We start from the raw sequence: 11,465 nt of genomic DNA, 5'->3' as shown, positions 1-11,465 counted from the left end.
GAGTAAAACAACGTCTACGGGATGATGAATCGAATCGCTGTCGTGTTACATTCAAAGAACAAAAGGCAGAACTGACTCTTTATGTTGCTTTTTACTCCCCCCCCCCTCCCCCCACCCCTCCTCCACCTCCTCCCCCTCCACCCCCCACACACTGGGACACAGACTGACCCGCCGGGGTCCCGAGCCACCGAGGGAGCCGGCAACATTGGGCCTTATTGTCTTTTCCAAACGCTTTTGTCTCAAGCATGCGTCCAGTGGGTTGCGGGAGCGGAGGAGCGTCCGAACCGGCCGCCGGTTGGAAGCTTCGCAGATTTCAGCGTCTACATTTGGCAAAAGTCGTCCGCACGAGCGCGAGTCGAACTCTTGATGTATGGCTTTGAGAAAAAGGTGCAAGGTAAAGAAGAGGAGGGGGAAAAAACAACAACAAAAAAAGAGGTAAGGGGAGAGATTTAAAACTACTTTTCAGCAAAAATCCATATCACCCAGGTGTCCGTTTAATTACTGATGTTTAAATCCTGTGTGACCTGAAAGTGGGTCATGATGTGTCACAGCGACTCTCGGCGGCGTTCTTCCTGCATTCCTCAAGAGAAGCAAAGGGGCGTGTTGGGGCTGGTTGTTATGTGTGTTTGGGAGCGTGGTTTGCAAGATTTCTTTTTGCTGTCAATGAGGAAGTGGCCGTGACGGGTCGAGAGGGAGCCGGTTGAAGGTGGGGCCTTTGCACAAAAAAAAAAGGGGGGGGTGGAGCTGCTGCTGCTGCTGCAACACAGGCGTGCAGGTATTGACGGCATTAAAAGCCTTCGATCCGCTGTTTTTTTATTTTGTTTCTAGTTGACCGTCTTGCACTCGGACCATGACGCCGACGCTCCTGTTGTGGTTCCTCGTCCTGAGCGCCTCTCTCAAGCCCTCAGGTAAGTCACCGGGATACTGTTACCTGATTAATAACTAAAGCCTGTCCTTTTCTATTCAAAGCAAACTTTGAGGGGGGTTTGTGGTCGCCGAGTGTCGAGTAGCAGGTCGACGGACGCGATTTAGTTTATTGGAACTCAGAATAAACGCTCTGGCATCTTCTTGAGACTTAAAAGACACGTGTTTGTTTCACTTTTGATCAATGTTATCTGTGTCAAACTAGAGATGTAGTAGATCATCTCACCTTTAGTACGAGTTCACCACCGGGCCGGGGGGGGAGGGTAGGGGGGTCGCATTCGCTTGCACAACGTATGATTTGTGAAGAAAACGTGCCTTTTATACATCCTGTTGTGACATCGTAAGGCGAGTTCCTCTGTAGAGCGCACTTCAACAACACGGCAATTCACAGCGCTTCACATAAAAACTATTAAAAGCACCAAAACACAAGGCGAAAGAAAAGGACGTTTAAGAAGGAGCGATTAAAACATTAAAAAAAATGGCAAATTAAAATAGGATCAAACTTACGGTGCAGTTTAAGACATCCTCCAATCTGGTCCAATGCTGGATGTTGCTGTACAACACATGCCGGAGCTGGACTCAACTCTCAGGTGCTGCCGGGTCGTCGGGTAACCTCGGCTCCAGAGGGACTTTTACTCGTTTCCTTTTTCAAAGCTGTTTTCACAGACTGGAAAACAAAACAAAACAAAACAAAAACAAAAAAAGGTTTTTGATTTGGCGAGACGACATGCGCTAAAGACGAGTTGGGCGGATGTCAGCGAACAAATGGGAAGGACTGACATTGTGAAACTGTTTTTGTGGTTTATTGGAGAGGAAATGTACAGACATGAAAGATGACTCATACTGTAGAATGAAAGATCTGGATTTTTTTTCTGTTGCATTAATGATAGCATCAAAAAAAATGAACAAAACGAGGTAAAAACCAAGTTGGACTGTGTATGAAACACAGTAGGCCTTTTAATTTGAAACGACAGCTTTTAATTTGAAATAAATAATGGTTTCCATTACAGAGGTTCTGATACTGTGTTGATACTGTACACGCTCCATATTAATGTCATGGGTTGCTTAACAGGCACAATAAAATATCCCGTAATTACTTCACAGGACGGTTGGCCGAGTGTTCGAGCCCGGAGGGCACGAAGGCAGTTCAGCGACGCCTCGGCACTAATCCGCCCTGATCTCTCCAATCTGCTCCGAGGCGCGTTATTATCGATTATCTATCCTACGGCTTCCTTTGTTTTTCTTTTTTTGTTCTTCCTCCTCTGCAAAAGGTCCCGGTGTGTAAAAGCTGCAGTCATTTTGTTAGTCAGGTTAATCGACGCGAACGTAGCGGCTCCCATTGTTTTTCTGTCTCTGGAATGAAGTCCTGATTAAGACGGTTTCTCAACCTAAGGGTCGGGGCCCCCCATTTGTGGCCGCTCAGTACGCAGATTGGGTTCCGAGTGAAAAAGGAAACTCTGCTTAGATTCTAGATAAATTCCACACATTTTCAGCCCCTTACTTCGGTATCTTTTCTCTCATTGGTGATCTGTAGAGATTTGCGCTTATTCTTTGTTTCAGATTAGTAAAATTGTTGAAAATCTGACAGACAAAAGATTTAAGGTATAATTTAAACCGGTGTTACCTTTTGACGAAGCTAAGCTATCTGTGTCCTCCTGTTTTTCCCGTCCCTGTACGAGGTTTCCGGGCAAAACATGAGAGCGGAATATTTGCTTTTACGATTTAAAGATATAACGTACATGTTTGTGAAAAATCGAACGACAGCGTAAAAGAAATATTTGTATTTGAAATACTCAAATAAAAACAATGCATCTGTTAAACACAAATGGACGGGACTACGGCAGGATAAGTTGCAATATACATTTTGTGAGATAGCTTTCGGCAGTGCTATACCCGAAAGATCTTGAATCGTCCAATCGGCTGGCTCGATGCGTTGTCGCCTACAGTTTCCAGTAACATAACTTCTCAGCATCAGTTTGCACTAATGTTCACATTTATCTCCACAAGATGCACCGTTCCCACCTTAAATCTCAGTACGTGCGTTTCCCCAAATGTTTAACTACTTACTTTAACAAAGGCCTTTGAAGACAAAGATAAACGTGTGTTCGGTAACTTAAATCCTCCCATTTGACATTTTAAAAGTCAAAAGAGACGACCGATATCAGTTTCATCTCTTTGTGTTGCCGCGGAGACACCGACACCACCACTTGCGGTTATTCGGAGGCCCACCTATGGTTACGTTTACATCCCATCGACCTCAAAGCAGTACTGGACATTTACTGAATAGTTGTCAGATCAACAAATCCTCCCGGGGAGGAGGTCGGGGTGGACGGTCGGGTCAAATAAAATGAATGTTGTTGGTTGTTTTTTTTGCTTCTTTAAACTTTAGACGTTAAAGAAAGGTTTTTCTAATCAGGTGGTTTCCTCTCTTAACCACGACCACACATGTACTACATTTTTTTCGTTTAGTTTCGGAGTCTTGAACGATGGGCGGGATGTACATAGCGATGCTTAACTAGCGCAAAAGGCCGGAAACAAAAGGGGTTTAGGAGTAGCTGATTTAAAAAAAATACTACGGGCTCTAACACCAAAAGAGCATTTTCTGTCTTAGCACAAATAAACCAAATTGTTGTATCTCGCACAGAAAGCCACGGCGCCGAGTTCGAAGTGGGGAAAGACTACGAGGTGGTTCGACCTGTCCGACTTCACGCGGTCAGAAAACGACACGCAGAGGTACATTTTTTCTGTTTGAAGGCAGAATTGATAACTAAACGTAAGGAGGCGTCGTGCCGCTCTCGCAGAAAATTAACAAGTCGTGGTTGCGATGAAGAAATGTAAAATACGCTTATTGGTTTTTTTTCCTCCACAGCACGTCAGACCGGAGACGATAAAGTACGCGATGACCGTGGGAGGAAAAGACATCGAGATGCAACTAGAAAAAAATAAGTACGTTTTCATTTCCCTAAATGCGTCCGTGAAGTGTTTAAAAAAAAAAAAAAAAAGATTCTTGGTTAACGATAAAAGAAACACATCGGAGGTAAAATACTGGACGGCTGGAACAGATAAATTTTTGAAGTCATTCAGAAGATACTGAAGGAAACGTTTCAAACTTTCTGTCTGAAAACCCGGTCGGCGCTTAAAGCAGCGCAACTTCCTCGTTTCACTTCTCTTTCTCAAACATATTGCGATTTTCCTTTGTGTTTAAGGACACATTTTCCTCCTCAGAATCTGTGTGCATGCAAACATATAATTAGTACCGTTTTCCCGTTGAAGTGAGGTCAATTTATTTGAATCTTCCCGCCATCAGTGAATTACTCACCAAAGACTACACGGAGACTTACTACCAAGAAGATGGAGGCGAAGTCACCACGACGCCGACAGACATCGTAAGTGGGGTTTTTTTGTTTTTTTTTAACTGCGTGTTTTAATGGTCTGAAAATGTCTCTAAAACTAAAACTTTTATTGGAAAATCAACTGGATAACCGATTCATTGATTTCATGTCTTTGCCAGGATCACTGCTACTATCACGGGACGATTGTGAACGACGACAAATCGTCTGCCAGCATCAGCACCTGCGACGGACTCAGGTGGGCCCTCAAAACTGTCCTGGCTTCGACTTTACTGTTATCAAATCATCCGGGAAAAAAAATAGGCCTGACACTTCCACATTGTAAAGCACGTCATAATAATAATGCCTGTTGGCGGCTAGTCGCTGATTTTAAGCAAACCCCAACAGGGAGCGCGACTTCAGAGTTTTGGACACAAAACCAAAACAAAGTTGCTGAAAGACACTAAAACGTGTTTTTTTTTTTTTTAATTACTAACATTGTGACTTCAAACTCAACCATCCGAACCTGTTGTTTACGATGTTTAACGAGCTTTCGCTAACAGGTCTTCTGACCATCTGTGACCACAAACAACAACAACAACAACAACAAAAACAGTAGTCTAATCGGGCCGATCTTTGTTCAGGGGTTACTTCCGAACGTCGGCCCAGAGGTACCTGATCGAGCCGCTGTCTGGCGACGACGAGGGCGATCACGCCGTGACGACTTTCAACGACAGGAACTCGGCGCCGGCGATGTGCGGCGTCACCAACACCAGCTGGAACGACGACTTCGAACCGCCGACGAGCCGCAGCCGCTCCAGATCCGCGGTAACGCCCGAAACAGCCTCCGAATGTGCCATCAAATTGTTTCAAAATTATTGCCGACTCATCATTCTGTCTGGCGATGTCATGCTCTATAAAAACAACAACAACAACAACAACAACAACAAAAAACAGTCAAAACATTCACGATTTGCTTTATTTTTTTTTGTCCTTCAGGGTGTTTCTATTGTCCACCAACAGAAATACGTCGAGCTCGTGCTCGTTGCTGATAACCGCGAGGTAAGACGCGCAACACGGGAAAACATTTCATCGCTGTTTTGGGGTTTTTTTTGCTCCTTTTTTTTTTTTTTTTTTGGACCAGACTTGAACTTTTCGTCGTTTCTGAGTCAACGTCAGTTTTTATCTCTCGTGAATCCGCCGCTGAGCGACAGGTTCGACCTCTAACGTGACCGACGTGTGTTTCAGTACCAGAAGATGAAGCGAGATGAGAAGGCGCTGAGGAAGAGGATATTTGAAATCATCAATTTCGTCAACATGGTGAGTCGGCGCTTTTGCTATTTCTGGGCAAAATGACACGCGGACGCTAAAAAGCTGAATTAGCAGTTTGCACGTTTGAGTGAATCCACTCGGCCGTATGTATATTTTCCTCTCGGTATGTAGCCGTAGACCCTTAAAAATCTGCAGATCATGCGATATAAAATAGAAATGATATTTTGCTGATCTCCTTGCAGGCGTACAAACCTTTGAGGACCTTCGTGGCTCTGGTGGGTCTGGAGGTCTGGTCCCAGGGCGACCTGATAACCGTGAACCCCCCGGCCGGCGCCACCCTGGACGCCTTCAAGAAATGGAGGAACTCCAACCTGGTGAAGAGGAAGAAACACGACAACGCGCAGCTCATCAGGTCTGAAGGAAAAAAAAAACAATAAAGTCACTGTGCAAAAAAAATAAAAAATGTCGGACTTCCTGCTGTTTCCAAGCATCTCAAACGGCCTTGAAACAATATGAATCGCTGTAATCATGAGGAAAAGATGTGTTTGTTTTTTTATCGCAGTTTATATTTAAAGTGTTTCTCGTGTTGTCTTTCAGCGGCATCGACTTTGAAGGACCGACGGTGGGTCTCGCTTATATCGGGACGCTCTGCTCCGCTCACTCCGTCGGCATCGTACAGGTGAAACATTTCTTCTTTATTTTTTTCCAAATTATTCTATATATATCTGTATTTACATAGTTATTTGGTTGGTGGATTTCCTGTTTTTCTGGCCATGAATTTTCTTGCCTTTGCCTTCAAACAAATATATTTGCAAAGTGGTGATTTAAATGTAATTTACAGGTGATAAAGTTAGTCTGAGAGCATGACGTTTTTCTTTTTTAACGCAGCTTTTCACCTTGTAGCCTCTTTTTTTTTTTTTTTTTTACATTCATTTTGGCTTTTTCTTTTTACTGTTTTCAAGTTTTCTTAATTACCGATAATCTTTACTGCCTCTTACCAGCAATATTATGATATTAAATGCACAGGAATAATTCAGCCGGTTCAGATTTCCCTGTGTTTCTTCTGTGATCTTAAAACTGCGTCTTCGTGCCTCCCAGTCGTTGTTTTCTGACAGTAAAACCTTGTTTTCTCCGTCTGAACCTGAGTCTTCGTTAGATTTTTGTCCCCCGAGGCGTTACGAGCCGTCTGACATGCTGAAACAAATTTTTATTTTCACATCAGTGCGTCTTGTTTCACCGTATTGCCGCGCATGTTTAGATTTGAAAGGAACTCTTGTCAATAAATCCGAAAAGCTTTAAACCTCGCTGAGGTCAGAAGCTCACGAGGAAACATATTTAGCCGTTATGCGTTCGACGGAAAACCTGAAAGGTGCAAATAAAGTGTCTCATTGTTATTGTCACGGTTTTGAACGCATGGAAAACTGCTCGTCACCTTCCAGGATCACAACGACCAGGCCATCGCGGTGGGAGCGACGCTGACCCACGAGATGGGTCACAACCTGGGCATGGACCACGACGACTCCAGCGCCTGCATCTGCTCGGGGGACAGCTGCATCATGGCCGCCGCCCTCAGGTGGGAGGACGAAGTCGTAGCACGGCCTCCATTAAAAAAAAAAAAAAAAAAAAAATAATAATAATAATAATAATAATAACCCAAACTTTCCAGTAAATGAGGACGTTTTTGTTTTGTTTGTCCTGCAGCTGGCGCATCCCGCGGACCTTCAGCAGCTGCAGCACCAGCGGCTACGAGAAGTACCTGAACGGCCGTAAGCCCGACTGCCTGCTGGACCGGCCCAACTACCAGACCGTGACGACGCCGGCCATCTGCGGGAACGGCTTCCTGGAGAGGGGAGAGGAGTGCGACTGCGGCACCGTGGAGGTAAACGCAACTTCAGGTTCTGGTTTCTGTGCTCGGGATTTAAAAAAACAACAAAAAAAACGACGACGTCGGGTCTTTTTAATGACGATAATACACTTTATCGTCATTAAACGATAGTCATTAAATATGACTATATCGTCATTAAACGGGGGGGTGGGGGTTCTTTTAGGTGTGGGGCCGCTCCAGCATAATATATTAAATATTATTATAATAGTTCATTATAGTGACTCATTTTGTTGATTTTTGTTCAAACTGGGACATTGTGGTATTTTTTCTTCCAATACTTAAATGTTTTAATGTAAACGTGTGACATAAACAGAAACACCAGTGTCTGTTCTTTTATCCGATTTTTCTGCTGAAAAACAACAACAACAACAACAAAAAACTACAAATAAACCTTCAGAAATATTAGAGAGAGGAAACGATCGGGACTTTTAACATGTTGTGTTTCGTAGGAGTGCAACAACCGCTGCTGCAACGCCTCCTCCTGCAGGCTGAAGGAGGGATCGCACTGCGCCGAGGGCGAGTGCTGCTACGACTGCAAGGTCAGTTTCATGTTCGTTCATCAGCGGAACCTGCTGCTATATGATCAGATGGCGCCCTCTGGTGGACGTCGGAGATATTACAGTTGCCTGTTGTTACTTCCCTCCGATGCGTTTTTTTTTTTTTTTTATGTCCAAAGAATTGAATCCTGTTTTTACATAAAAACATTTTCTTTTTTAAAAAAAATATTTTCTCCATCTCTTGAACCTGACATCAGTGTTTTAACTTCAAACCAATAATAACAATAGTAATATTTAAATACAGTATACTGAAAGGAGTTATAATAGCGTGAAAATGTCACCGTAGCAACCGCAGATAAAAGTGTCCCCCCCCCCCCGCTAGATCGCGCCTCGCTCCACCGAGTGCCGCAGGAAGCGGGACGTGTGCGACCTGCCGGAGTACTGCGACGGGAGGAGCGCCGACTGCCCCGAGGACGTGTTCGCCGTCAACGGGTTGCCGTGCGACGCCGGCCGCGGCTACTGCTTCGACGGCGGCTGCCCTCAGACGTCCGACCAGTGCGTGAAGCTCTACGGGTTCGGTGAGCGGACGTTTCTGACGCGTTACCTCGAGCGCACACGGAAGGAGCTCGCGGTTGTTTTGTTTTTTATCAAACTTTTTTTTTTTTTCAGGCGCCATCGAGGGCCGTCAGTCCTGCTACAACCAGAACCGCAGAGGGACGAACTTCGGCTACTGCCGGCGTCTGTCCGACACCCAGTTCGTCCCCTGCCAGAAGGAGTGAGTCCCCCCTCCTCCCCCCACCCTCCCACCGCAGCGTCATTTCTTTCCTTGTCGTTGTTGTTGTTGTTGTTGTTGTTTTTACTCTTCGGATTAAGTCCCCGTCGCAGGTTATAACCCCGTCTGTCCTCCTCCCGCCAGAGACATCCTCTGCGGGAAGCTCTACTGTCACCACGGCAACGAAAACCCCAACTACGGCCGCATGGTGCGAACCGGCGATTGCAAGGCGGCGTTCTTCGATGACGCCACCAAGGACTACGGCCAGGTGGACGCCGGCACCCGATGCGGAGATGGACTGGTCGGGTTTTATTTTTTTATTTGAGTGTTAACTAGTCGTGACCTTTGACCTTTTAAAAAGCCCTACAGTGTGTGTGCGTGTTGTTGAAGTGTGTCCCGTCCGTCCGAAGGTGTGCAGCCAGAATCAGTGCGTGAAGCTGGAGACGGCGTACAGAAACGTGAACTGTTCGGCAAAATGTCGCGGAAACGCCGTGAGTACGAGCTCCTTTGAGACGTTTTAAATCTTCCCGTCGCGGCGAACAAAAAAAAAACAAAAAAATCAGTTTTCTACATTTTTATAAAATGATATCAAAGTAATCGGGGAGGAAAAAAACTGTAAATCTTCACATTTTTGAAGTTGAACTTCTATTTTTTGTGTTTTTCTGCGTTTAATCTCCTCCAGGTTTGTAACCACAGAAGTCAGTGTCAGTGTGAAGCCGGCTGGACGCCGCCCGGCTGCGACTCGTTGGACGGAGACTTCGGCTCCGGCTCCGGCTCCGTTTCCACCGGTGAGGCCCGACTCCAACAAACACGCCCGATTTTAAAATGTTTTTTCTGCGTCTCAACAAATAAAAAAAAAAAATTTAAAAAAAAATTTAAAAAAAATGTTTTTTGAACTCCGTCTTCAGGAGTCGCCGTCGGCGTCGCTCTGACCGTCGTCCTGGTGGTTCTGGGAGTCGTCGCCGGCGTCGCCGGGTTCGTCTGGAGGAAACGACGGAGTCCTCTGTTCCCGAGGTGAGCGTCCGTCGCCCGGCTGCGGGTCGACTCTCTTCCTCTGAAACGGTTCAAATGTCTAATTTTTTTTTTTCCCCCGGTCGTCGGCAGCTCCGCTCACCGGCCCGACAAGGCGCCGGTACCGAGTCGGGCCGCGCCGGCACCGAGTCGGGCCGCGCCGGCACCGAGTCGGGCCCCGCCGCTCCGACAGGTGAGACGCCGCCGGACGCCCCGATGAAACACTACGTCCCATGAAATGTCCCGACGTCGTTTCCTGACCGTAACGTGAACTTTTTGTTTTCCTTTTTGAAAGCCGAAACCCAAAGGAGCTCCGCCTCCACCTCCTCCGGCGGGGAACCGACCCAAACCTCCGACCCAGAACTACCTCGCCGCGCGGCAGGTGACGACGAGTCCTCCGGATGCTAAAAACAAGATCTGTGCGGCTTTATAATTTGTGACGTCATCTTGTTTTTTTTTTGTTTTTTTTTTCTCCCCCTCCAGGCTCTGAGGCCGGTTCCTCCGCCGAAAGTCTGACGTCCGACACGATGAACCAGAGACTCGCCGTCATTGTCAGCGATGCTGATCCGGAGTTTTTAATGAACCCCCCCCCCCCCCCCCATCTCCCCCCCGCGGTGTTTAAAAAAAAGAAAGAAAATGTAACGTCACTGCTGAAGCACCAAATGAGTTGTTTTAATGACTGGACTTGTTACAGGTGTGCGAAGCACTGAGGACTTCATCGCAGGGATTCACGTCGTGTCTTATAAAGCACTTTTTTTTAGTTTTTCAGGTAAACTCACCTGAACGCGAGCCATATATATATATTTTTATTAAACCTTCAGAGAAACTGATCTCCGATGAATTAGCTTCGTGCTAACACGCTACATATGTCTGTACGTTTTTGTTTTTTTTGTTAAATCCCAAGCGTTGTGAAAATCCTCTTAAATACTTTTTTTTTTTTTTTTTTTACTTATTTATGTCTCGTACTGTAGTTTTGTTTAGAAAAAAACAAAAACAAAAATCAGTTTTCGGGATACTTTTTTATCTGCCGAGCGTCTTCGGCTACGAGCTCCCGATTTAATACGCTGAAAGCGCCGGTTCAGATATCGAGAGTTCACGTTTCTACGACACGTTGCTGCTTTTTCAACATCATTTCCAAAACAAATAAAATAAACATCGAAAGCTTCCGATTTAAGCGAAAACTTTCCGACAGCGTAGGTCGTGGCCTTCGTGTTATCACGTATATTTAAATGAGTTCGCTATGTGAACGTGTACATAATGTAAAAAAAAAACTAAAAAAAAACTCAGATTTTACATTCAGGGTTTAAATGTCTGATGCAAACTGAACTTCTCGTCAATACAACTTTAAACGGTCAAATTCCCGTGTAAAAAAACACACAAAAAAAACACATAACATGTCTGTAACATACTGACTATAAAATGAAAATAAAACAACATTATTTCTGAGCTAATATCTGAAAACCAGAAGACTGATTTCGTCCTGACGGAGGTCGCGACCCCGGCGGTCGACTTTGACTGAAGTGTCACAAAAATGTACATTAATTACAAAATAAATCTGTTTTTCCTACAAACACCACAACCGCATAAATATTTATTTTATGCAAACAAAACTTGAAGCTGCATCGGTTGTGTTTTTGTTGCTGTTGTTGTTGTGTTTTACTTTGTTGTCCAGCAGGGGGCAGAAGAGGCCGCAGAGACAACCGCAGTACCATCACCGTATGAATTCAGACACTTTTAAATATTCAGATATAAATATCATAAATAAACCGACATCA

General features: G+C 45.1%; 1 protein-coding gene and 1 long non-coding RNA gene across 4 annotated transcripts; one reads left to right on the top strand and one right to left on the bottom strand.

Annotated features, from left to right (window-relative positions):
* The first annotated feature begins 287 nt into the window (after nt 1-287).
* adam28 (ADAM metallopeptidase domain 28) lies at nt 288-11,269 on the top strand. Of its 3 annotated transcripts, none has more exons than XM_069166261.1 (23): nt 288-435; nt 829-908; nt 3,569-3,657; nt 3,794-3,870; nt 4,232-4,310; nt 4,436-4,512; nt 4,898-5,081; nt 5,253-5,315; nt 5,502-5,573; nt 5,768-5,937; nt 6,123-6,204; nt 6,965-7,098; nt 7,227-7,404; nt 7,860-7,949; nt 8,290-8,485; nt 8,577-8,682; nt 8,824-8,980; nt 9,090-9,170; nt 9,362-9,467; nt 9,588-9,693; nt 9,784-9,883; nt 9,986-10,072; nt 10,174-11,269. In XM_069166261.1, the coding sequence occupies exons 2-23, from the start codon at nt 851-853 to the stop codon at nt 10,204-10,206; spliced, it is 2,325 nt and encodes a 774-aa protein (XP_069022362.1). In that variant the 5' UTR covers nt 288-435; nt 829-850; the 3' UTR covers nt 10,207-11,269. The 3 variants fall into 3 exon arrangements, with proteins under 3 accessions (XP_069022362.1, XP_069022364.1, XP_069022363.1); XM_069166263.1 differs by lacking the exon at nt 288-435 and adding an exon at nt 684-706; XM_069166262.1 differs by lacking the exon at nt 288-435 and having other exon boundaries at nt 767-908.
* On the bottom strand, nt 716-5,918 carry LOC138208421 (uncharacterized). Its single transcript, XR_011179093.1, has 4 exons — nt 5,778-5,918; nt 4,929-5,167; nt 1,432-1,591; nt 716-1,330 (listed from the first exon to the last, which is right to left on the bottom strand). It is a non-coding gene; the product is annotated as an uncharacterized lncRNA (long non-coding RNA).
* Nucleotides 11,270-11,465: the final 196 nt, after the last annotated feature.

Source organism: Embiotoca jacksoni, unplaced genomic scaffold (genome assembly GCF_022577435.1).
Source record: "Embiotoca jacksoni isolate LCO1_2020_lvr unplaced genomic scaffold, fEmbJac1.0.p SCAF_37, whole genome shotgun sequence".
Lineage (NCBI taxonomy): Eukaryota > Metazoa > Chordata > Actinopteri > Embiotocidae > Embiotoca > Embiotoca jacksoni.
This window is presented reverse-complemented; position numbering and strand designations above follow the sequence as displayed.

Bases quoted from the DNA above. Each gene is read 5' to 3' on its own strand.
- adam28 (XM_069166261.1), top strand. From the start codon at position 851: ATGACGCCGACGCTCCTGTTGTGGTTCCTCGTCCTGAGCGCCTCTCTC. The intron at 909-3,568 runs GTAAGTCACCGG...TATCTCGCACAG, and splicing joins CGCCTCTCTCAAGCCCTCAG to AAAGCCACGGCGCCGAGTTC. The intron at 8,981-9,089 runs GTCGGGTTTTAT...GTCCGTCCGAAG, and splicing joins CCCGATGCGGAGATGGACTG to GTGTGCAGCCAGAATCAGTG.